Source organism: Macaca mulatta, chromosome 4 (assembly GCF_049350105.2).
Source record: "Macaca mulatta isolate MMU2019108-1 chromosome 4, T2T-MMU8v2.0, whole genome shotgun sequence".
Taxonomy (NCBI): domain Eukaryota; kingdom Metazoa; phylum Chordata; class Mammalia; order Primates; family Cercopithecidae; genus Macaca; species Macaca mulatta.
In genome coordinates this window covers 16,771,948-16,797,699 of record NC_133409.1, presented here as the reverse complement: position 1 = coordinate 16,797,699, position 25,752 = coordinate 16,771,948, and the positions used below count along the sequence as shown (strand labels likewise).

Sequence of the window (25,752 nt, the reverse complement as noted above, 5' to 3'; positions counted from 1 at the left end):
AGTAGCCGGGCGTGGTGGCGGGCACCTGTAATCCCAGCTACTTGGGAGGCTGAGGCGGAGGTTGTAGTGAGCCAAGATCGCGCCACTGCACTCCAGCCTGGGCGACAGAGTGAGACTCATCTCAAAAAAAAGTCACAGGAGGGATCGGCTTTGATACAGAGATAAAGAAAGGGTAAAAGAGAAACATAACAGGCTCCAGAATCTTCACTCATCTGGTTACTATTTATTGTTCCAGGCACTGGCAGTGTAACTATGATGAAAACAGACAGTGTCCCGCTTTCCTGGAACTTGCAGTCCATTGGGCAATGAGACAAGTGGACAGGCCCTGTTATAATATGGTGCCAGGGGTGCCAGAAGGAGGGAGATGGGGATGCCATGGGAGCGCTTGGGAAAGCAGCCCAGCCTGGAAGGGCAGGAAAGTCAGAGAACGCCTTGCAGAGGAAGCGGTGCCTTATTAACTAGGACATGAAGGATACATGGCATATCAAAGAGGAAGGGGAAAAAGTGTTCAAGGCTATGTTCCGAGGCCCGAAGCGGGTGGAGGAATGGAGTCTCTGAGGATCGGAAAAGTTGGGCATGTTTGAATAGGAGAGCTCAGACAGGAAGAGTGGGAAGTAAACAAGGAGGAGGAAATGAGGATGCTTCTCAGGATGCTGACTGGAGCAACTGGGTCACTGGCAGTCTCATTTACTGAGATGAGAAGCCTGGGAGAAGTGGGTTTGAGGAGGGTGGGGTGGCAACAACTCAAGTTTTTAATCCGCCACTAACTCCATAACATAGGAATGATTTTTTTTTTTTAATGTCTTTGAAGGATGTCAAAAGTTAATGGAAATTTGAAAAGTTAATTAGCAGCTGTAAGTAATTTCGTTACTGTAGGCTATCGTGACATCCTGTAAATGTACTCGGACCTCTTAGGTTCTGCCGATTTTATTTTTCATCCAGTAACTAGTTCTTAGTTTTGATACTTAGCATCATCTTAGTGCTTAAAATTGACCAGTTTTGTGCCTGAAGATTAGGTATCTGTGAGTGAAGCAGTCTAGTGACTTGATTGAAGGTTGTATTCTGGCTTATCCAACAGTCCTGCGCCCTCTTCCTTAAATTTCCTGTGCCCTGATGGGAGTTTTTATTCTAATGTTGCATAGACTCATTCTACAGAGCATATATATATATTTTTTTAGATGGCTAAAGAAAGGCAGAATTGGTAAGTATGATTGGACAGTCTGTAGGCAGGTGTATGCTGTTACAGAATTTTAAGAGGTACAGGCCTCAGTCGAGGAAAGTTGCTGCATGGTGAACATTGTGCTCTTTGATGATGCTGTCATCCAGAACATATGGGGAACAAATGTGATTGTGGGGTCAAGGAACTGAGCTTCCTCCTAACCATCCCCCCAGCCACTGCCTTTCCTCATGCCCCTCATAGGCCTGAAATAGCCAACAGTGAGCCTTGTCAATTACTCCTCGTTAACTGGAGAGCAACCCAGCAACTAGGGAGCATCCCAGCTTACGTGACCCCTTTTTTGTCTCTGGCAGGAATTTAGATAATGGGCTGTGTGCAATGTAAGGATAAAGAAGCAACAAAACTGACGGAGGAGAGGGACGGCAGCCTGAACCAGAGCTCCGGGTACCGCTATGGCACAGACCCCACCCCTCAGCACTACCCCAGCTTCGGTGTGACCTCCATCCCCAACTACAACAACTTCCACGCAGCCGGGGGCCAAGGACTCACTGTCTTTGGAGGTGTGAACTCTTCGTCTCATACGGGGACCTTGCGTACGAGAGGAGGAACAGGTAAGCCCCCAAAGTCACGGAGTGTGGAGAGGGGGCAGCCGCCCTTAACTCTTTTGGCAATTGAACATCTGGGTTCCCATCACTTCCCTTTGACTAGGGGTTTCACATGTAAGTTTCTAATATGTCTCCTCTACTAGATGAGGGGCTGTAAGAAAAGCCAGAGCTTGATGTACAAACAAAATGCTTGGCTACAGGGTTGCAAGGTGCCCCAAGTTGCTGCTCTGAGGATTCTGTATGGGTTAGTGAGCTACAACTTTCTACTGAGGCACTGTAGGTTAATGACTGTCAGCCTCGCCTGGCTGGTTGGCACAGAAGAACTAGGGCAGCCTTTTCAAAACACGGATGCCTGAGCCATGTCCCAGTCTTTTGAATTAGAGGCTCCAGGACTGGGTCTGGGTGTGTGTATTTTGAGTTCTCTAGATATTAATGTACTCCCTCTTCCCACCCACTTCTTCCTAATCCTCAGCCTGCCTTTCTCTTTTTTTTTTTTTTTTTTTTTTTTTTTTTTGCAGTTTCCTTGTCTTTCGTACCACAAGGCTGTATTTTGCTGCCATGTGTATTTGCTGACTTAGCTAATACTTTGTAAAATATCTGGCATACATTCTCAGACATATGTTTTCCAAAATATTTGTAAGTTATCTCATGCATCCTTAGTCGTCCAAATTTTCTCTGAGCATGTGAACCATGGTAACTAGATATTTGACATTATTTGTTCCAAAATTATTTTGTTTATTGCAAAAGTTTGAAAGAACACAGCATCTCTCAGCTCATGTGGCGGCAGATGTCTTATATAAAAGTTTTAAAGAATGCGGCATCTTTCAACCCATCTGGCAGCAGGTACCTTTCCACCTAGGGAGGAGGCACTACTAAGGCATTAGCAAGTATTTTTTCCCTCTGCACCAAACACACATCAGTGTAGTTGTATCAAAAGGCCTGACCCTGAGCCTTTGGACATTATCTACTTCTCTTCTGCTAGCCTAGCACGCTCTGCCCAGTAGAAGTGTTTATGTTCACCCTCATGCTGTGGTGACTCTAGCTTTCCTTTCAACCCAGGCCTTGCATGGGTTGAATACATGCCAAGTATCTTTACCCATCCCTCCCACCTTCCAAAGGCACCTGGAAAGGAGAGATGCAGACAGGCAGTCTAAAGCCATCTGTCTTCTGGGGATGCAGGAGAAAAAAAGAGGCGAAAACACACCCAACGCAACCCCCATCGTCGTGCCTACCATGAGAAGCATGGGGGCTTTGCCAGCCTAGACTGTTAATTCTGCTGACACAGCCATTATCCTTGTTCATTCATTCATGAGTGCTGGATATGGACCCCTGTGTCTGCAGGTATCATTCATTAAAGTCACTAGAGAGGGCCACTTGTGTTGAGCATGTGGGTCTCCACTACAGTCAGGAGCAGTCTTCGTCTAAGAGGCTACCTGATCCCTTATAACATTTGAAAGTTAAAACACAGTACCCCCAAATGTTGGCAGATTTTTCTGCCTTGAATTATTTGGTTTTAATATATATGCATGTCCTTTCTCCCAACACTGCCTTCAGTCCTGTAGGGCCAAGAACAATGTCTGTGTTTCTCTGTAACCTCCTTTGATTCTCCCCTCGGTTCCCGGAACATGGAACAGAAAAGCCCTCAGTGAGAACTTGTCAGCTGATGCAAGAAGATAGTGGGGTGCTGGTCTTCATGTGCCTTGCCTTCCATACAGTGGAGCTGGCTTGTCTTCATTTTTAGGTTGTTTTTAAAGAAGGGAATCTGGTCATGGAGTGTTAAATAAGAATAGGCATGACCTTACAGGCATCCACATTTTTGTTTTAAGCCAATCTCTTTTCTTACCTTCCAAAGAAACCTAAGGAAAGAAAGACAGTTGCCAAGTGAGCCTTGCTTTGCGTGGTCAGACCTCTGAATGCTAACTCTCCTGAGGAAAGTCCCACTTGGGATGGGGCAGAAAGACAAGCCCCACTCCTCTCTGTGGTCCTTGAATAGTGCCATGACACATTTCTTCCCTTGGAACTACCTACACAGCAAACTGGCAGCTTGGTAAAAAAGTGGGCTCTGGCCGGGTGCAGTAGCTCACACCTGTAATCCCAGCACTTTGGGAGGCCGAGGTGGGTGGACCACTTGAGGTCAGGAGTTTGAGACCAGCCTGGCCAACACTGCGAAACCCTGTCTCTACTAAAAATACAAAAAATTAGCCAGGTGTGGTGGCAGGTGCCTGTAATCCCAGCTACTCGGGAGGCTGAGGCAGGAGAAGTGCTTGAACCCAGGAGGCGGAGGTTGCAGTGAGCTGAGATCACGCTATTGCACTCCAACCTGGGCGACGAGAGTGAAACTCCGTCTCAAAAAAAAAAAAAATTTAACTCTCTTCATCATATAGATATCTTTTTTCAATCTGTACAGAAGATCTTTCTTCATAATTTTTTAATAATTTAATGGTATCTACTATGTGATGTTTAAATATATTTTTTTTAATGTACAGAGATTATGTTTCCCAAATCTTACCCAGATGAGTATGGCACTTAGTTAGACATTTCTAGCAGCAGATTTCCCCTCGCCTCTAACCGAACTATCACATTTCTGTCTTAACTAATGCAAAAATATCAAGTAGTGAGAGACCCAGGTTTATAACTGTGCTAGGTACGTAGAAGCTGCTGCCTTCAGCCTGGACTTTCACAAAGCAGTAATATTCCAGGGAGCTTGTAACCAGTGATACCACAACTTTTAAAAACTAAAACAAAAACACATTTGTCTTATGACTATGTAATTTTCACTAGAATCTACATTTCTCAGAGCAGCAAGGACTTTAGAAACTATGAAATGTCACTGACATTTATCATCAAATACAAGCATAAAATGTAAGAACTAAAAAATACTCAAAAGAAATAACTGCTCAGCCCTAGCTCCTGAGCTGGGAGGATTTGGTCTGTGGAAACAGGGAGAGCCAGCAACCTGTTCCAGCACAAAAGAAAATAGACTGTGAGGTAGATAACTGATCATACACAGCTGACCAGACAAGTACCCAGTTTTGGAAGACAACTTAATTTACCATTGCTTTTAAGACATATGCAATTGCCGGCCGGGCGCGGTGGCTCAAGCCTATAATCCCAGCACTTTGGGAGGCCGAGACGGGCGGATCACGAGGCCAGGAGATCGAGACCATCCTGGCTAACACTGTGAAACCCCGTCTCTACTAAAAATTACAAAAAACTAGCCGGGCGAGGTGGCAGGCGCCTGTAGTCCCAGCTACTCGGGAGGCTGAGGCAGGAGAATGACGTAAACCCGGGAGGCGGAGCTTGCAGTGAGCTGAGATCCGGCCACTGCACCCCAGCCTGGGCAGCAGAGTGAGACTCCGTCTCAAAAAAAAAAAAAAAAAAAAAAAAAAAGACATATGCAATTGCCTTAATAAAAGAACTTTAATAACAGTGAATTATCTTATATGTACTAAAGTAGAAATATCTGTGTATTTATGAATCAGGAATTTCATAGTTTCAAAATTGGTTTTCTTTACACTCGAACACTTATAGTGACGACGTAGAGTGTGGCACCGCTTGGATCCAAATCTTCCTTCGTGCTTTTTTGTTTGTGTGTGTGTGTCCATACATCAATTAAAATTATAAAACCTGAATTTACAGTTTCTGTGGGTCTGGAATCTGCGAATGCTTCGTTGGGTCCTTCGGAATCTCTCACAGGCTGTAATCAAGGTGTGTTGGCTGGGCTACAGTCATCTCACAGTTTAGCTGAGAATGATCTGCTTCCAAACTCATGTAGTGCTGGCAAGATTTGGTGCCTCGCTGGCTGTTGGCCAGAGGCCACCTTCAGTTCTTGGTCATGTGGGCCTCGCCAGCATGGCGCCTTGCTTCATCAAAGTACACAAGCTGAAGTGGCAATAGAGAGAGTCTGCTAGAAAGACAGAAGTCACCATCTTTTGAAGCCTAGTCACTTAAGGGACTGCACATTCTGTTGAGTAGAAGCAAGTCGTTAGATCCAGCCTACACTCAAGGGGAGGGGCTTGCACGAGACATGAATCCTAAGAGGCAGGAATCACTGGGGACTGTGCTAGAATTATGCCTATTGGGTTGAGCATGGTAGGTCACACCTGTAATCCTAGCACTTTGGGAGGCCAAGGCAGGAGGATCGCTTGTGCCCAGGAGTTCGAGACCAGCCTGGGCAACATAGTGAGACCCCCGTCTCTATTAAAAAATGTATATATATATGCCTAATTACGTGGAGGAAATCCTAGGCCAAATGACACTGGATAGTCTCTGCTGCTGCTAGCAAACTTCTGCAGAGCAGGAAGGGCCTCTCCAGAGAGTCAGCCAGATGAGACGACATAGGGTGGATGTGAGGAAGAGTGAGCGCCACAAGACAGTGTGAGGAGAGGTGAGTTCAAGGTAGAAGGAGGACAAGGGAGAGGGTTCCATTTTCAGCAGTGGGGCTGAGCAGCACAAAACTGCAAACCCAACTGCAGATGCCGAGAGCAGTACATCCTCTAATTGGGGTGAATATTACAGAAAGAGTCTTCTCTAAATGTCCCCAAGCTGCAGGAGGTCTTTCCTGTTACATTCTATATTACTGTTTTACCAGGGCAAAGGGTGGTCCGTTTTACCCAGAACCTAACATGGGCTCCAAGTGGAGGAGAAGACGTGACCAGCAAAGGATGTCAGTAACTGCCACAGAGCCCTGCGAACCTGAACCCTGATGCTGACGCTGCCCTTTTGTTTGGGACGTGATTTTAGTATCTCCCTGCTCCTCAGCACTCATTCAAAGCTATTACAGAAAGAAGCCCTTCAGCTGCAGGTTTTTATCAGATCCAGTAAGGCTTCCCTACAAAGACCAAGGCATAAACACAGCCCTGTGACTCTGGTTTTGACACATTAATTACAACACCTCATCACGTTATTAGTGCTGACTAGATGTAGATTGTGAGAATGAGATTTTAGTGAAGATCTAATTTCTTGGAATTAATTTCCCCTTGTGTAATAATCTCCCTTCTTGTGAATTTCGTTTTGGCAGGAGTGACACTGTTTGTGGCCCTTTATGACTATGAAGCACGGACAGAAGATGACCTGAGTTTTCACAAAGGAGAAAAATTTCAAATATTGAACAGCTCGTAAGTTTGGAGAGGGAGGAGAAGCATGTATACCTTTCAGGTTGGGAAGGGGTCTTGTATTTCTGGTCTGCACCTCTTCAGATGTCTGAAATCCTAAAAGAACAGTCGCTAAATTCACTAGTTTACAACAATATACTATGAGAAAAAGAAGAGTCAGTGACACACTGCAGTATTTTATGGCACTGTGTGTCCAAGGAGATTTTTGGAGAGTACCAAAAATACTAGCACAGTCCGTGTTTATTGGTTTTGGTTTAGGTTTAAAGGTTGTAAAATCACCAGCATCACTCTCCATAGCCCTGAGTGTTTCTACAAACCTAGTTTCAAGTGATTGGCACAAGCCTTGGCTACCCACGTTTCATGCTCTCTGCCTTGAGATTTTCTTCACGTTTCACATGTTACACTAGCTAAGCCCTCACTTGAGGCTTGCAACAAGTTCTTTGTTTTATAAACTGCTAAACATTTCATTGGTGAAGCCCATGGAGGCGTTTCACTGTAATGAAAATTTGGGAGTGACTGGAATCTTTTGGAGCCAAAAGAAGTGATTTCACCCACTCATGAATGAATATGCTGCATGGTTGTTTAACGTTGGCCAGGAGGAACAACAGTTAAACAGGCAGTGGGGGGATTTCAAGAGTAAGGACCACTCACTTTTCAAATCCTGCTTTCAGTACCTCCATAAGAAGAGTAAACATGGGTCAGATTTTCTTATGGTTTATAAATACTTCCTCTGTTAGATGGAGGCAGTGTGCGCAGATGAGGCCCTTCAGAAAAAATCTAGGCTCTGAAGAAAGTGTCGGGTGGTTCCACATCGGCAAGCCAGGCATCTCCAGCGTCCCTATGAGTGCCCCCAGTGGTTGGGAAAGAGTGCCACGCAGGGGCTGAGGGGCACACCAGGAAGTTCTATGCCACCAAGTCTGGTTGCTTCTCCTCTGCTCTCTGAGCAAACCAGATTCCATGTCAGCAGAAGGACTTGGAGGCAGGCTCCTCAGCTTTCCCAGAAGGATGTGCCAGAGGGAGTAAGACGCAGCTCTGGTCACACTGCACGTCCCAGGAAAGAGGAGTGCTGATTGCCACAGGAACCTCCTTCAGGCCTGAAAACTGCCTCCTTGGAAAGCCCACCCTTCCCGGGAATGCCCCCTGGCTCACAGAACCATGCACTGAGGATATGCCGCCTTTCAACAGCAAGAACTGAATACCGCTATAAAGGGCTGATGAGTCTCTTCCAGACATCAGAAAGCACAATCTACATAGCCACAGGGTTTTCAAACATATATTAGGATTGTCATCATTAACAAAGGTGTGGGGTGGCTTTTTTTTTAACTCTTTATTGGAATACATGCAGAATAGTGCACATATCAAAAGTGTCCACAGTGATGTTGCACAGCAGTGTGAACATACTTACTGCCGCTCAACTGTACACTTAAAAATGAGTAAAATGATACATTTTATGTTGCCTATATTTTACCACAATTTTCAAAAAGTATATAGTTTGCTGAATTTTCACAAGCTGGACATGCCTGTGCAGCCACCACCCAGGTCAAGAATAGTGTCACCTACCCCCCCCTCCCGGAGTCATCCTCCTGTAGCCACAGGAAGTTTTTAAAAAAATAATAAACAGCTGTCATTCACTGAAGGCTCCTGAAGTACCAGCCATGCGCTAAGTTACAAACGTTCTCATGCATTTTTCCACAACTGTCTGAGGTATGCATCGACGTCATCATTTGACATCTGAGGAGCCAGAGGCCCAGATTAGGAAACTGCCCCAGAGCACGGAGCTGGCAGGTGGCAGAGCCCAGGGTGAGGTGCAGGGAGGCATCCTGAGAACAGTGTCAGGTTTGATCTGGGAGAGGCCCAGGTACTTTATCAAAGGGGAGGGGACCCTTCAAGTAACAGGAAGGTTTGGAAAGTTGACCGGGGCTGGGGAAGAGGGGATCGGGCTTCGATCCTCTCTGGGTATACCTCCTTGCTGTTATTTTGCTGCTTGTTGGAGTCCATTAACTTTGAATTCTGAAGTCCCCCGCCCCTTAGCCTCCCCTACATGCCAAGGTTGATTAGAAATTTCAAGACTATTTTTAAACTTTCAACTGCAAGAACCACGGAATAGTAGGAGCACAGACCCAGCTCTCGGGAGGCTTTGTCCACACTGCACGTGCATCTGTGCATCAGGCCGGAGGGCGTTGGAAAGTTAGTCCCTGCCGATGTCAATCCCACGGCTTCTTCCTTTGTTAATCTGGAAAGGATCTGCAATGTCACCAAATTGAAATTTTAGAGAAACACTTAAGGAGGATCCAATCTGTCTCAATCTCTATTTTGTGACTTCCATGCACGGCCTTTGATATTTACAGAGTCCTTTGAGCCTCCAACCCTGTTCTTGTAGAGGAAAATATTACAAAGGTTCTTTTCCTCTTAATGTTCTTCCTTTCTGCCAATGGAATTCCATATCAGTGGAATTTTAAAATGCCCTTTCTCAAGGTTATAGAAAAGAAAAATAAGGTTTGTGTAACACGACAATATCCTGAAGTCCTGGGTAATAACAGGGAAGAGAAAATCGTGAAGGAAAAACAAAGCAATAATACGGAAGCAGATGGCATGTGGCTCCTCCCCTCCCCCATTCTCTCCCGCCTCTGGCTCTGGTCCTCAGAGGAGAGGGAGGAATGGGGCTCTGTTCTGCCAGGGCAGCTGCCACACCTCCTAGTGTGTGTCCTCCCACTCCCTTCCCTGGTGGGAGCCCTGGTGGCTTTGGAGGCCACAGGGCTGGCTTTGTTAAAGTACAGCATACACCATGGGATGTGCATGTATGTATGTACCCAGCGGCGGTGTTCCTGCTGCCCAGCAAGGGGCAACGGTGCTTCATTGACCTGTTGTAAGAGCTCAGTGTCATGTATTAGGACATTATTAAATTTGAACCCATTTTGCAAAATATTTAAGTTCATCCATTGTATTCCCTGTTTTCACATTTTAAGACTAGTCATTTACCATCTAGGAACAGTGACTCTATAAATGTAATACATGTTTTACACAGAGTGGAGTAGTGGTCACAGCTGCAGGCAGGGTTTTTTTCTCTATTGTGATAAAAAAAAAAATCCTGGTTTAGAGCCCCACCCAAGCATTTGATAAAACTGTTACTGACATACTCTCTAAAAATCAGATGGGTAGTGACTACATTTACAAAGAATCCAGCATTTATAATAAAAATGCTATGCTACTGAGCAGATCAAGGCTGACTTCTGTTGGCAAATAACTACTCCCTGGCTCCAAGGCTCTAGGGCTGCCAGCTCCTGGGCCCACAAGCCTGTGAGCAACTTTGGGGTTTGGGGGTAGGCTCTTTTCTTGGTGTGGAGTGTGGTGGGGGCATGGAATCTTTTAACAAGTCTTTAAATCAGAGGAACAGAGAGAGCTGTTATAAAACCTTAAAAGCCATTCTAAACCAGCGCCAGGCTTTAAATCATATATTTGAATTAGAACAAGATAACAAAGAATATCTCACCAAGTGTAAATTAAAGAAAAATCTGAACTATAAGAACAGCTTAAAGAAATACAGCTTTAACAATGCTAATTACCCACAGTAACTCAACAAATAAAAGATAACATAGTAGAGATCCTATTTTCCTAAACCAACATGAATATAGAGTATGTCTATTTATAGGTGAGTTGGTGCTTCTAGGGTATCAAAAAAATGACTTACTCATTTGCTCAGAGGCTCTTGATGAATATTTTGGGTCTGTACCAGCCTCTCTGGGCTCAACATGTGAGGTTCACCACATAATAAACATTGAATCTTTGTCACCTTATGTCTCCTTTGATGAAGATGACGACCCTGGAAAGCCTAGAAAAAGAGAAATCAAGGATTTTATCTTTCTCATGAGTAGCTGAAACCCCTTGTGAGATTAACAGGGTCAAGTGAGAAAATCATGGATTCTTGATTCATGACTTTAGAATGAGCTGATAATTGCATTCTGATCTGTGCTACACTATTTAGGTGCCTAGACCAAAATGAGATAGTTAATGCTAGATTTGAATTGGAAATGACTTCATTAATGCCAGATCACCTGAATAAGGCTGGGCTTGTCCCAGCCTGCAGCGAAATGTATTGGCTTCCCGCCCCCATTGACATCCTCAGATACCCTAAAATTGATGCTAGCCATTTTTTTTCTTAATTTAATTCAATTAGAACTAACTTGATGAAGGTTATCTTGCATTAAAAAACAATAAGCCTCTGCTACAAGCACTTAATTTTTTCCTCGCCATTTTGGAGCATTTCCCAGGCTGGGCGGGAGAGGGTGGAGGGGGAAGAGCGGGGTATTGTTACTTTTTATGATGAAATGTCTCCATCTAGTGGAACTTCAGAGCAGTAAATGCTGTCAATATATTAAAGTGAAGATTATGTCTCCGAAGCCATTTCCTTAAACACATACAGTGTTTAAAGAAAAAAATAAACTTCCACATATGTTCTTAGATGATATCCTTACAACTGTATGTATTCCTTTTGGAAGGCATAGAAGTGAGACCAGTACAAACTGTTAAGATATTAACATTTTTAATGTCATGATTTGAACCTGAGAGAGGTGCTTACAGTAGGGGAGCAGCACAGTGCAGATCCCACCCAGTTGGTAACGATCTAGCTCTTAAGTTGGGCAGTGGGTTCACGGGGTTCGTATGTGCTGTACCTATGTTCTTCAGTGTGTGTAAATATTTCCTAACAAAGATCTAGACATGAACTAAATTTAAGATTATGAATAAATCTAGACATGAACTAAATTTTATGAATAAAGAACTTTCTGAATATGAGTACTGTACTTTTGGTGGATTTGTAATAGGGTTAAAAAAAGAGATTAGGAAACTGATGGAAACATAAGGTTGTAAAAACCTGTGCCGGCACCTTGGGTTTTTTGTGGGCTATTCTATTCCTTATGCCACCAAACACCTTCCCACAACATCACCCGCAGCATGCGCTGGCTTGTCACCTTTATTCTCTTGCTCTGTTAAATCCGATCTGGAGGCATTGCTCACTGCTCACCTTGCTCAGAGTCCAGCTTTAGAGAGCGGCCTCTGGAATAAGGCTCGAGTTTCATGTGGAGGCTGGTTTTTCTCTACCTGATTAAATCCGTCTGGGGAGCATCTTTACCATGGCCAAAAGCCAACACATTTTTTTGCGTGGCTGAAAGCTTTGACACAGAACCCAGCCAAAAAAACGAGTTTTTAAAAAAATGCCTGGAGTTTCGCTTGCTGCCTCCAAGGACCAAAAATGGAGGAAGAGAAGGTGCCAAGCCCCAGGAGATGAGATTTGCTGGGAGGTCTGATTTGCTCGAGGGCAATCATGTCGTTCACTGCAGGCTGCTGGAAGGTTCTGCAGATACTCAATGGATGTCAGAGCCACAGCGCCACAGCCATTGCCTCTCCGATGTTAATGGGATGAGGTACACACTCCATTCCTGCTGTTTGTCACAGGTAGCCCTGTGTGAATCTAAACAGATGAACTTGAACTGCTTAATGTACTCACTGGCTTTGAAAGTAGCTACAAGCTCCCCTTTCACCTCCTCTGAGAGCTCCCCAGGTTGATACCACACTGCCGTGCTGTGGCATGGAGCCTAAGGCAGTGCAAAGTGGCACGACTAAAAATCTCACTCCCTTGCCGAGTTTCTGTGCTTCCTGTGTGCGAGCACACGCAGCCATACCCACCCTCCCCACTTGCCCATCAGCCTCAGGCCAGTGCTCTGGACATTTGATGGAATCACCTCAGATTGAAAATGCCTGGGGAAGGCGAGCCTACTCTAGTCTTCATCATTCTACCTGTAGAGAGGTGTCTCCCCATTTTTTTGAGAGCAAGCCAGGCACGTGTTTAGAGCATGCCTTCATCGCTCACCAGACCTCCTAACCTCCCAGTGTTAGGATGTTAACATTTTTAATGTCATGATTGGAACCTGAAAGAGAGAGGTGCTTACAGTAGGGGAGCAGCACCATGCAGCTCAGATTGGCCTCAGACCTCCTAACAAGCTTCCCTTCCCAGACGATCTGCAGCTAACATGTTTTACTTAATTCGGCTGAGGCTGGGTTCCTTTTCCCTCTGTCCAAGTTGAGGACACTAACCAAGCAAAATGCCCCCTACCAAGGGAGACGTCTCATGGCCAGGGTCCCACATTCTTAATTCATGACTAAGACAAGAGACAACCATGGGTTCATCTCATGGCTGACTCGAACTGGAACCTTCTGACCTTCATGTGGGGGCTGTGTTGGAATTCAGGGTAAAGGAATAGATGGGAGAAATCAGGTGGCAGGATAATTAGGTGACAGTTACACATTTCAGACCACAGTGAGTCTGTAACTGCAAGCTGTTGAAATGGTCAACATATTTACTTTTCTTTTTTCTTTTTTCTTTATAGGGAAGGAGATTGGTGGGAAGCCCGCTCCTTGACAACTGGAGAGACAGGTTACATTCCCAGCAATTATGTGGCTCCAGTTGACTCTATCCAGGCAGAAGAGTATGTTTCGTTTTATTTTCACTTAACTACTTGATTTTAAAAGTTGGTTGCCACAATAGAATGCCATTTAACATTGGGCAGGAGGGGGAAGAAATCCACAGCAGTGATTAAGGCTGAGTTTTTCAGGCTTTCTGCCCTGGTTTTTACCCTGTGTAATACTTGCACTGTTATTAACTTAATGTTTTTCTTGAAGCCAGCTCACTTATTTTGAAAGAAAACTTTCTATCAATATCCTAGATGAAAACCCAGTAAAACTTGTCATAGATTAAAAGTAGCCATAAAAATATGAAATGCTAGCCTGATCATATATTTATTATTGCCGACCCAAGTTTCTAAGCCCGCAGTCTGCTCCCTCTGTCGGGGAGAGAGAGGAGAGAGTAGCAAGTAATTGCCAAAGATTAACCTAAGATTATTCTCCTAAGCATGATCAGAAATATTAAAACAGTGCTGAAAAGACATCTCCTATGCCTGGTAAAAGTGACTCATATACAGTGTGTCCTCCCAACTTGGGAAATACTACAGTGATTTGGAACCTCAGTTGGCTTCTTTGATAGTAAATAGTGACGAGCAGTTATTTGGCGCAGCTATTCAACTGGTAGCAGTTTAGGAAGGTGTTCAGCAGGCTGAGGGATCTAGAGGGATATCCTTTCTCCCTTCCCCTGACCCGTGGGATTCATGGGCACTCCCAAGGGGAAGAACTGCCAGTGGCTGTTTGCCAGCTCTGACTTGTGAACTGAGGGAAGGAGAGATGGAGCCATGATTTCCCAAATGCAGGAACTTGGCCTCCTCCTGACACCTTGGGTCTCGCCTCTCTAGAAAGAGAGTTGAGAAAAGTCAGTCACCAAGCCCAACTTTTGGCTCCGATATTTAATTTCACCATGGATTTGTTTAAGCAGCACAAGGGGGATTAGACTCCACACCCTAGCCAAATCCCCAGTTGGATTGTTCTCTTCTTTAATTCCCTTGTATTCCCTCTAAGAGGATCTGTTTTGTTTCTCACTCTCAAATACTCAGTGGTTCTTAGTTGTTGTTTTCTCCCAGTGACTGTGTTTCATCATCAGTGAATCAAGATATTTGTCTTTAATTTGTATTTTAGGGCAGATTTGCAAAAATCTTTGTGTTCTTTCAGAATAAAAAGTACCACCAAAATGTAGCATTACCCTGATTTAACTGGGAATTTGTCAGTTATATATTTAAGTTATTTTTATAATGGTCAACTTTTTAAATATTTTGTTTTTAAACAGTATTATTTTTAAAAATAATGCCTTTGGTTTTACATGTGTAATTAACTATTATTATCTTAAAATACTATTGTTTTGGTGCAATCCATTGTTCTAACAATTCTTTTTTCACCACTGTCTTACACGGCATTCTAATTGGGTTATGGGTACAAACCCAAAAAGCCGTTTCTCACAAATAATTGGCGTAATAGTCTTTACACCACCTAGTGCTAGATTAAGGATTGTTGCACATTTTGGTGTTTCTAAAACTCACTGAGGAGCTAACACGCCGTGTCTCTTTTCTTCAGTGAAGCTTAATTCACAAAAGAATTTGACAGTGAACTCATAATACCTATATTCAGGCATAGTGAATTGAAATTTCATTTTAGAATCTGGATTCTTTCACAGTTAAATATTCTAAAAATGGTTCCCACACACACATTCCAATTGAATGCTCCAGCATTCTCCCTTGGGTTTGGGGAGCACCTGCTGCTCATTCAGCACCTAGTGCTGAAATAGTAACTAACTGCCAGGCTTGGTTAAGGCTTGAGAATGTAGGGGGAGGATATAAGGCAAATAACAAAAGTCTTGAGGTGACTTAATGTGATGCCTCCTGAAGTGGCACAGAGTATCATTAGTTTGTTCAGGGATAATATATTGAAATATCTGCAACACCAAGTCATTTTAAGGGCACGCTTATTGACTGAGCACAGATCTCAAAGGTGTACAGTAACCAGTCCTTACAGTTGTGCCAAGGAAAAGATGTACAGGGCCAACCGTGATGGCTCCCTCCTGTAATCCCAGCACTTGGGAGGCCAAGGCGAGAGGATCAGTTGAGCCCGGGAGTTTGAGACCATCCTGGGCAACATAGGGAGACAGTCTGACTCTGTCCCCCGGCTAGAGTGCAGTGGCCCTGTCTCTGCTCACTGCCACCTCCACATCCCTGGTTCAAGCAATTCTCATGCCCCAGCCTCCCAAATAGCTGAGATTACAGGCACATGCCACCATGCCCAGCTAATTGTTTATATTTTCATTAGAGTTGGGGTTTCACCATGTTGGCCAGGCTGGTTTCGAACTCCTGACCTCAGGTGATCTGCCTGCCTCAGCCTCCCAAAGTGCTGGAATTACAAGCATGAGCCACCACTCCCAGCCTCTACAAAAAAAAATTTTTAATTAGCTGGTGTGATGATGTGCACCTGTTGTCCCAGGAGGCTGAGGTTGGAAGATTGCTTGAGCCTGGGGAGGTCAAGGCTGCAGTGAGCTGTGGTTATGCCACTGCACTCCAGCCTGGGTGACAGAGTGAGACCCTGTCTCAAGAAAAAAACAGAAAAAGAGGAAGAAGAAGATAATGATGTACACAGATCACAATCCAGGTGCTGGCAAATGCCTTTACTTATCCAAGTCCTCACACCTGGGGGAAAGCAAAATACAAATAAGTACTCACGGGCATTTTTCTCAGAATTCTTATAGGTAGGAAGTTACTGAAAATACTATTCCTTTATTCATATCATATCTATCTATTCTGACTTTTTTTAATGCTTGTTAATTATCTTCATATACATTGAGGCTGTGTTTTGTTATTTCCCAGCAGTTAATAATGCTCAGATATCAAGAGATTCAAGAGTTTTGTTTTTTTGTTTGTTTTTGAGACAGAGCCTCACTCTGTCACCCAGGCTGGAGTGCAGTGGCACGATCTTGGCTCACTGCAACCTCCACCTGCCAGGTTCAAGCGATCCTCCTGCCTCAGTCTCCCAAGTAGCTGGGGTTACAGGCTCATACCACCACGCCCAGCTAATTTTTTGCATTTTTAGTGGAGACGGGGTTTCACAGTGTTAGCCAGGATTGTTGTCTCCATCTCCTGACCTCATGATCCACCCGCCTTGGCCTCTCAAACTGCTGGGATTACAGGTGTGAGCCACCATGCTTGGCCTTTTTTTTTTTTTTTTTTTTTTTTTTGGAGACACAGCCTTGTTCTGTCACCCGGCTGGAGTACAATGGCACGATCTCAGCTCACTGCAACCTGGGTCTCCCAGGTTCAAGCAATTCTTCTGCCTCAGCTTCCCGAGTACCTGGAATTACAGGTGCCCACCACCACACCTAGCTAATTTTTGTATTTTTAGTAGAGATGAGGTTTCACCATGTTGGCCAGGCTGGTCTCAAACTCCTGACCTCAGGTGATCTGCCCGCCTCGGCCTCCCAAAGCGCTGGGATTACAGGCGTGAGCCACCATGCCCAGACTAGAGTCTTTTAAATAAGTGTGGAGAGGGTCTCATGCAGTTGCCATTTCAAATCAAGGTCTTCGATTTCTGGGTTTTTTTGCATACAGATGGCGGTTTTAACACAAACCAGTTCTGGTCACGTCTGGAGGGGAGGAAAACAACCCACAATTCAAATCTGATTTTTTTAAAAGAGTGAAAGAGATGAATTAGGGATAGAATCCAGGATAGATTGGAAAGGAACTGAATTAAGCTAGAAAAAATACGTACAGGGAAAGGCTAAGGACTAAATCGGAGGTGAGGGGAATTCATGGGCAAAAAAAAAAGCCTACGCTGTTGCATTTTGTAAATGACTATTACGAAGTATTTTCTTTCCTTGATCTCATTTAAAGGTGGTACTTTGGAAAACTTGGCCGAAAAGATGCTGAGCGACAGCTATTGTCCTTTGGAAACCCAAGAGGTACCTTTCTTATCCGCGAGAGTGAAACCACCAAAGGTAAGATAACGAGTTGAAGAAGTTGGCTTGTCATTCAAATCTGTGGATTAGTCAGAGGGGATGAAAGGCTTATCTGTAATGTACAAGGTTTTTAAAATGGCACATATCCTCCCTGCCTTATGAGTGGAGTCCTGTTTTCAGTCTTGCCTCCAGGCTCTAGAACTGCAGACAGCACCAAAAGAACTACAGAGGCTCCAAATCAAGACCTTCCTCCTGAAACAGGCTGGGGGCGGCTTTACTGCTCCGGGCACACAAGATCATAGAATTTTCAGAAGTCCTTTAGAATTTCGATTTTCTGAAACTCTTAGTTCCTCGGGTGCCAGTCATATGGGTTGTTTTTGCTTTCCTTTTGTTTTTTAAATAACTGAGGACTTCACTTCTCTTCCTCCAACTGTTGGACTTTTCATTATTTAACCACTCATTACAGCCCACAAGAGGAGATAGGTCAAGGAAGAAAAGAGTAGGGGCCTCTAGCTTAATCCACCAGATTATCTGTTCCTGTGGAAAGTGTTGTAAAACAGAAGCTTGGAGCTCACTTCTAGAGAAAAAAGCCTTAGATTTCTTTTGCACATGCTGCCGCTACCTCCCAGTATGCCCCTGGGTAGAGAAGACAGGGGAAGCAAACTCAGCCGTGCATCGTGGTTCTTCTCTCTACCCTGGAGGGAAGGAGTGTCGGAATTGAGTCTACGCTGTATTATACAACAAGGGTGACTGAGCAGTGTGTTTAAGAAAAATATCCAGGAAGCTTTCAGTCTCAAGTGCAGAATTATTTTACTGCTAATATCTTCTGACATTTGCAGGACATCAAGAAGCATCTTCTTCCTGTTCCTGAGTGGAGATGCTGTGTGTGTGTGTACATGTGTGTGTGTATCCTTGGTAATTATTAATCAGAGTCAAGAAAATGAGGCCTAAAAAGCAAGCTAATAGTCTAAATGACTAGTGCTGCTAATGCTTTGCTTGTTTACCAGGTGCCTATTCACTTTCCATCCGCGATTGGGATGATATGAAAGGAGACCACGTCAAACATTATAAAATTCGCAAACTTGACAACGGTGGATACTACATTACCACCCGGGCCCAGTTTGAAACCCTTCAGCAGCTTGTACAACATTACTCAGGTAACCTGAATTCTAACTGCCTACTAACCGTGTGGATGCTGGAGGGAGTGGATAGGCCCAGAGCAGGAAAGTGGAAAGGGTAAAACTAATTATGTACAAAATCACTCCTAGAATATGTTTTCTTTGCCAGCCCTTAATGGTGGGACTTGGCTGAATAGGTTCTATTGCTGTTGTTCTACTGTAGTTGTTATTATTAGTTCCACATGTTTGTCCAAAGATCCTATAATATTTTTGTTTCCCAAGTAGAAAGCAATAGGTTAAATTGTAAAAGTTGTTTGTCTTTTTATCTTCATCCTAAAATACTTCAAGTTGTCTTTTCCCATTCCCCCTGCATTGCATATGAGGAAGGAGTCTCTCGGAGGGCACTTACATGGGGACTCCTACAAGGAATACTGGCTTTCCACCATCACTTTACACTCAGCACTGTTGCAGGAATAGCTGCACGTACATTTCATTCTCATGCAAGCCATTTATCATGTTCCCCACCAATACTGCTGTTTCCTAACTAGACTTAGACTTACACGACCCACAGCTCTTAGATCTATTACGTCGTCTTGTGTTAAATTAAACTTTTAAAACGCACATCAGTCTCTGTCCTAACACCCAGATATCACCATTATTTTGTTGTTTCTGAAAACATATAAATATTAGGTGTGCAGTTTATACATTTTATCAAAGACTGTGGTTTTATGTGCAATTGTTAAAATGATTGCTTTCTTTCCTAGATTAGCAAGTATTATATACCACTATATAATACATGTTCACATGTGCCTGTAGTTATAGGTGCACATGTACAGACACATGTCTATATCCTATTAAGCCTAGAGGTTTTTTTTTCGTGTGACCCATTTCTCCATTTTCTATTGTTCTCCAGGACAAAGGCAAGACTCAAAAGATAGTATACGATTTTCCTCTACTATTGCTCTGTGCACAATCATTGAAATATGTATGTATAATTTTTGGCATGAAAAAGCAATCTTTCAAAAATGACAATAAGAAATGTCTGTTGATCCCTGGCACTAATGAACAATAGAACATATTCACAGCACTTGCAGTACTAGTTGATTATGGCATTGGCTAACTTGGTTTATGTGGATTCTAATGAAACATTTGGGAGAAACGGAACAGAATATCTCCCTGAGCTTAAGTGATATACTCAAAATGCCTGCATGTTGTAAGGATTTTTCAAATGCTGAAATATATTTCATTACAGCCAAACATCAGCAGGATCCCCAGGGTTTGGATCATTTGAAAATACTGTGTTCGAAAGGGCACCTTAATAACATTGTAGAGCTGGAAGGAAGGAGGAGATGTGAACAATAGACACTTTTTTTAATCTCGGGGAAAAAAAATCCATCTCACGTTAGGCTTGTTTTTATATTGGCTTTCCCTCTTCCCTCTTTCTCTCTCACACAATAAAATGCCTTTGAAATATTGACACATAAATAATTTCCTACCTAAACATCTCAGAGCCTGATTCCATCAAAAAGAAAGGAGTAAAAAGCAAGTTACAGCCCAGCAGCACATCTGCTTTCCCTGGTTCCGGGGACTGCCGGGAGGGAGCGGGAGGGAGCGGGGGTCTGTCCGCCTCCCAGGGCAGGCTCTGTCAGCTTTTGTCACTCCCTGATTTCTTATTCTTTGTTACCTTTTTTCGCCTGACTGATTTTTACTTGGCATTTAAGTTCTCCTTAGCACTGCCAGACTCTAAAAGGTTATATTCTTTTTAAAAAAGAAGAGAAAGAAAGAAAGAAGACAAAGAGAAAAAAAACCTCCGAGTGATAACTACTTTTTCCCTTTTTTTTTTTTTTTTTTTTGTAAAGAATACATTTTTTTCACATCTTGAATTTCTGTGAATTTTAGTTTCCATTCTTTCTCCTTTCAAACCAAACACCTAAATTATACATTGAAGACTGGTAAAAGGTGGTTTTTTTTTTGTTTTTTTTGTTTTTTTAAATGGAAAATATCAAAGCAGCACAGCCCAGGAGTATCTGACTTGGTGGAATGGAATCAGTTAGAAAGCCAAAGAAATCACTAAAAAAAGTGACTTCTTTTTTTTCCCCATCACTTATAATCTTCAGCCTTACTAGTTTATGACAGTTTAATGTTCTGTAGAAGAATCCTCCACTAAAGTTATAATTTTAACTATAGTCATGTAGACAGATCCCTAATCCCCTGGGTAATCTAGATACTAAAGGTGGGGAGGAACAGTCATGTTGACATTCTTGAATCCAAAACCACTTTTTGAAATTAGTAAGGATGTTTTCAGCATTCCCAAAAACATGTTATGAGCACATTGAGCTGAAAACGTTTTTCTTACTCAGTGAGTACAGAAACCAAAGCAGCCTGTGTGTATATCTATGTGTAGACTGTATCGTACCTGGGCTTATGGAGTAGTCTAAATTTAACACGTCCTCTATTCGACCTCCAATGAAAATGTTTCTGTGTGTGGCATCTGATCTTCCACCGTGTGTGTGGCCGTCTGCTGGTGTAGCGCTGTGTGCTGCTGGTGTTCCACAATGTGTGTGGTCGTCTGCTGGTGTAGCACTGTTTGAGGAGCACTGTGCGCCGCTCGTGTGGGTTTACACTTAGGAGTGTTGTCATTACATGTGTTCTGCTCTTCTCTCCCTCTCCTGCCCCTGCCCTGCTCCATCAGAGAGAGCTGCAGGTCTCTGCTGCCGCCTAGTAGTTCCCTGTCACAAAGGGATGCCAAGGCTTACCGATCTGTCTGTCAAAACCAAAGATGTCTGGGAAATCCCTCGAGAATCCCTGCAGTTGATCAAGAGACTGGGAAATGGGCAGTTTGGGGAAGTATGGATGGGTATGCTGAGACTCAATTACTCTATTATTAGCTTCCCCGTTTGGGAAATCCCAAACACCAAAGATGGAAGGTGAAAATAAAGACTGTGTGACCGGGAAGAAAGTTTGAATTCCTAATAGTGGGGAATAATAATTTCAATTTTGGTTTTAACATTCTGGAATTTCTAAAAAAAAAAGATAGTAAGTGGGCAAAACTGGCAAATGGCTCAAGTTGTACTATTACATGACTCTCAATTCATAAACCAGCAAATGGTCCAAGGAATGTTCCAGCTGCCATAAAATGTCTTGCCCTTCATTTCCAAAAGTAAATATTTGTTAAGTATCGTCCTAACGGGCAAGTCACCTTCCATCTTTCCTAGTGCATGCGTAATTATGGATTATAAGGACTGTGTTTTCTTTATTAATTCCCTTTCCTGTAGAGAAAGCTGATGGTTTGTGTTTTAACTTAACTGTGATTGCATCAAGTTGTACCCCACAAACTTCTGGATTGGCTAAAGATGCTTGGGAAGTTGCACGTCGTTCGTTGTGTCTGGAGAAGAAGCTGGGTCAGGGGTGTTTCGCTGAAGTGTGGCTTGGTAAGGCAGAGGGCACATTTTGTTTTGGCTGCATCTCAAAGCCGATTAAAAGGATGGTTGTGAACAAAAATGCACACACAGCCATTGGGACAAAGACACTTAACCTGGATAACTAGACAGGCACAGACCATCCAGATTTTCAGAATATGCTGATACCTTGCTGTGCTCATCTGTCCTACTTCATGTGGTTAATTAAGGCACCCGCAGAACAGGAAACCAGTACACTACGAATCTGGTGTTTCCTCTTCCTAAGAAATGGGAAGGTAAGATACTGTATATGGGCAGCCATAAGAAAGACCGTGGGCATTTTGCTCAATGGGCCTGGGTTTGAATCCTTACTAGCTAATTAACCATAAATAAGGGCATATTTAACTCCTTTAAGCCTCAGTTTTTTCTTCTGTAAAATTGGAATGATACTTTGTTGTTGTTGTTGAGATGGAGTCTTGCTCTGTCGCTAGGCTGGAGTGCAATGGCGTGATATCAGCTCACTGCAACCTCCGCCTCCCGGGTTCAAGCAATTCTCCTGCCTCAGCCTCCCAAGTAGCTGGGATTACAGGTGCCTGCCACCATGCCCGGCTAATTTTTTGTATTTTTAGTAGAGGCGGGATTTCACCATGTTGGCCAGGATGGTCTCGATCTCTTGACCTGGTGATCTGCCCGCCTCGTCCTCCCAAAGTGCTGGGATTACAGGCGTGAGCCACCATGCCCGGCCAGAATGTACTTATTTTATAGGATCATTTTTAGGATTACATGGGTTAATATGTTTAAAGTCCCTTGCAGATAGTAGATACTCAGTAGACATACATACTTCTCTTTATTTGATTGTCATTGATAAGGCTGGCTGCACTGGGCCTTTGTAATTTCTTTTATAGCCCTTTTGGGTCAGTTGCAGCTTTGCTTAGAAACAATTCATGGATTTAGGCCCCACTCAAAAACCTGTTTCAGTGAAACAATATTGATACTTATGGAATCCTCCATCTTCCTTCCTCAGAACTCATTCAAAACAGTATTGATCAGTACCCTTTGCTATGTGTGGGTACAGATCTTTAGGTGTAGTCTGCATTAAAAGAGTTAATACAGGTGGCCGGGCGCAGTGGCTCATGCCTGTAATCCCAGCACTTTGGGATGCCAAGGCAGGTGGATCACCTGAGGTCAGGAGTTCGAGACCAGCCTGACCAACATGGAGAAACCCTGCCTCTACTAAAAATGCAAAATTAGCTGGGCATGGTGGCACATGCCTGTAATCCCAGCTACTCGGGAGGCTGAGGCAGGAGAATCGCTTGAACCTGGGAGGCAGAGGTTACGGTGAGTAGAGATAGTGCCATTGCACTCCAGCCTGGGCAATAAAAGCGAAACTCCGTCTCAAGAAAAAAAAAAAAAAGAGTTAATACAGTTAAAGCACTTAAAACATATAGCCCAGCAAGTGATAAGTACTACAAAGATGTATGTAGGTAAGTAGGTGGATAAATAGGTAATAGATAGACATACACATATATATGTATGAGTTAGCTAGTTTAATAAATCCACATTATTGTGTCCATCTCTCTCTGGACTTATGACCTCCTTCTTCCTCATTCACCCTCTAATAATAGAGGATATTAGTCAAATTACTCACACAATCACGGAGAATTGGACCCTGTAAGAAAATTTGTTTTCAAATTTTACAGATATCAACTTTAAATCATGACATATCCTGTTCACATTTTGTTTCCCAATAAACACAAGATGACATGCCCAGCAGAATTGGGATGGGTGTCTATGCAATTAATGAGGTTTGCATTACAGAGGAAGATTTTAATGTATTTAAAATGTTGGGTGCTGAGTCTTAAATAGCAAAGATCACCTATAAATCACCAAATTTCCCGTGAATGCTTAGTGGGCAGATATTTTATGAAGTTTAAATGAACTTTTCTTTAAGCCACTTGTTTTTTCATAATTTATATTTTGTAGGTTGCATGTTGTAATTGTATGAACATGTCTTTAACAGGATAATAAGAACTCCAATTTACAGAATCCTTAAATTCCAAAGTCAGTTATATTAAATATAAAAATCTTAATTTAAAGCAGTCTTCTTTTACAAATAGAAAATAATCTAAATTAGCAGATTGTTTCCCCTTTATACAGTTATTCCTCAGCATCACAGGTCTAATAATGGAATACACATGGAACCTAGGTGTGGGTTTGTTTTTTTAATGCTGGGCTGAAAGAGACCCAAAAGATAATCCAATTCCATTCCTGTATTTTACAGATGAGGTTAACTGATGACAATCATAATCCAGGCCTTGCCTTCAGATTTGCTAGGTTTTCTTTAACATGCTAAATTTAAATACCTCTGTTCCCTCTCAGCTGCTGTTTAATTTCCCCTGTCTACCTAGCTGATGGAAGCCATTGTTCTTGTGGCTAGCCATCAGTAAAGCTGAGGAATTTGCCTTACCTGGTTGAAGTACTGGCAAGCAGACTGTGAGCTCCTTGCCAGTGCTTATCAGCACGCTCGGCACACCTGTACAAGGACTCAGTCAAGTAACTTGTCCATTGCAGACATTGAAAGTCTAAAGGTAATTTCCAGACATCCTTATGTGGTGCCATATTTTTAAATGGCACACCCCATAAACTTAAATAATCTAATTTCTTCCATGCCCACTGTGCTCCCTAAGGGACAGCTATTAGATGGCCAGGCCTGTTCCAAGCCCTGGACTTTCATCACTGTAAACAGCGGTCCAGAGCTTTTGGTATAAATGTGTAATCATATGACTGCACCAAAAAAAGCCAGAGTGGTATATATTCAAAATTTTAAAACATTTTAATGAATTATAAATCTTAATATAGCCATCCTTGCCATCCCCACAAAGAAACACATTTTTTTCTGTTAAAATACTTGACAGAGTCCTTGCAATTGAATGTCTTTGTTCAACAAAAACTGTATTAAGTGTTTTAAATTTAAAGTCTAATTTTATGCAAATAGCTGGTGGTCAAAACCCTCTTTTTCCATCAAAAGAAGATCTTTGGTTTGACTTCATGTTCTGGGATGTTTGTAGGTACCTGGAATGGAAACACAAAAGTAGCCATAAAGACTCTCAAACCAGGCACAATGTCCCCCGAATCATTCCTTGAGGAAGCGCAGATCATGAAGAAGCTGAAGCACGACAAGCTGGTCCAGCTCTACGCAGTGGTGTCTGAGGAGCCCATCTACATCGTCACCGAGTATATGAATAAAGGTTGGGCAAAGCCTCTCCTCTCTCCAGCATATAGTGCCTTAAGGGGTTGTTTGAGGGAGAGAAATGGAGGCTTCCTACTTGCTTCTTTTCTAGTTTCTGCCTGGGTCAAGTATTCCCACTAGGAACCACCAGTTAATGCACTCATTAATGAAAACATTTTTAAAAACATACCAACCTTGAGTTTGCCCCGCCCCAAATCCTTGTGAAATGCCAAATGCCTTTTACATGTTATGTGTGTCAGAAATTCAAGCTCCTCTCCATAATTAAAACATTTATTTTTAATATCAGGCGGTACAGAGGGTTATGATAGTTTGCTGTTATTTTGAATGTAGTAGCTTTTGTTGCATTTCCTTTTGGCAGGGCTAAACAATTAATATCAGACACTGCTCTCTAAGCTAAGTTTAGTCTCCATCATTTGAACATCTTATTTTTTTCCAGCTCTCTTCTTAGTCAGATGATGAATTACATGCTTTCACAGACCACATTTATTCTCACATTCTCTCCCCCACAACCCCTCTGTCTTTCTAATCAAACCAGCATTGTTGGGGATAAGACCAGAGATCATTTTGTTTTGGAAAAATAGATGAACCAAACAAGAAACAGTCTTGAAAGGCAATACATTGTACATCAGAGGATACCAGTGTAATTTTTCTTTTCCATGTACTTTCTTTTAAAATATAATGGAAATTTTTTTTCTGGCAAACTGTTTTTTGTCCT

At 43.0% G+C, this 25,752-nt stretch overlaps 1 protein-coding gene across 8 annotated transcripts in view; it reads left to right on the top strand.

Annotated features, from left to right (window-relative positions):
• FYN (FYN proto-oncogene, Src family tyrosine kinase) overlaps positions 1-25,752 on the top strand; it is a 208,570-nt gene that overhangs the window by 148,536 nt on the left and 34,282 nt on the right. For 5 of the 8 annotated variants that reach the window (XM_028847045.2, XM_028847044.2, XM_077999292.1 and 2 more), the window contains 7 exons: positions 1,531-1,788; positions 6,803-6,899; positions 13,280-13,378; positions 17,207-17,310; positions 18,279-18,428; positions 21,082-21,246; positions 24,856-25,035. In XM_028847045.2, coding sequence (XP_028702878.1) covers positions 1,542-1,788; positions 6,803-6,899; positions 13,280-13,378; positions 17,207-17,310; positions 18,279-18,428; positions 21,082-21,246; positions 24,856-25,035 — 1,042 coding nt within the window. In that variant the 5' untranslated portion in view covers positions 1,531-1,541. Of the gene's footprint in view, positions 1-1,529; positions 1,789-6,802; positions 6,900-13,279; positions 13,379-17,206; positions 17,311-18,278; positions 18,429-21,081; positions 21,247-21,664; positions 21,821-24,855; positions 25,036-25,752 lie in introns of those variants that run through there. The other 3 variants (XM_028847046.2, XM_028847047.2, XM_077999295.1) reach the window with 3 other exon arrangements.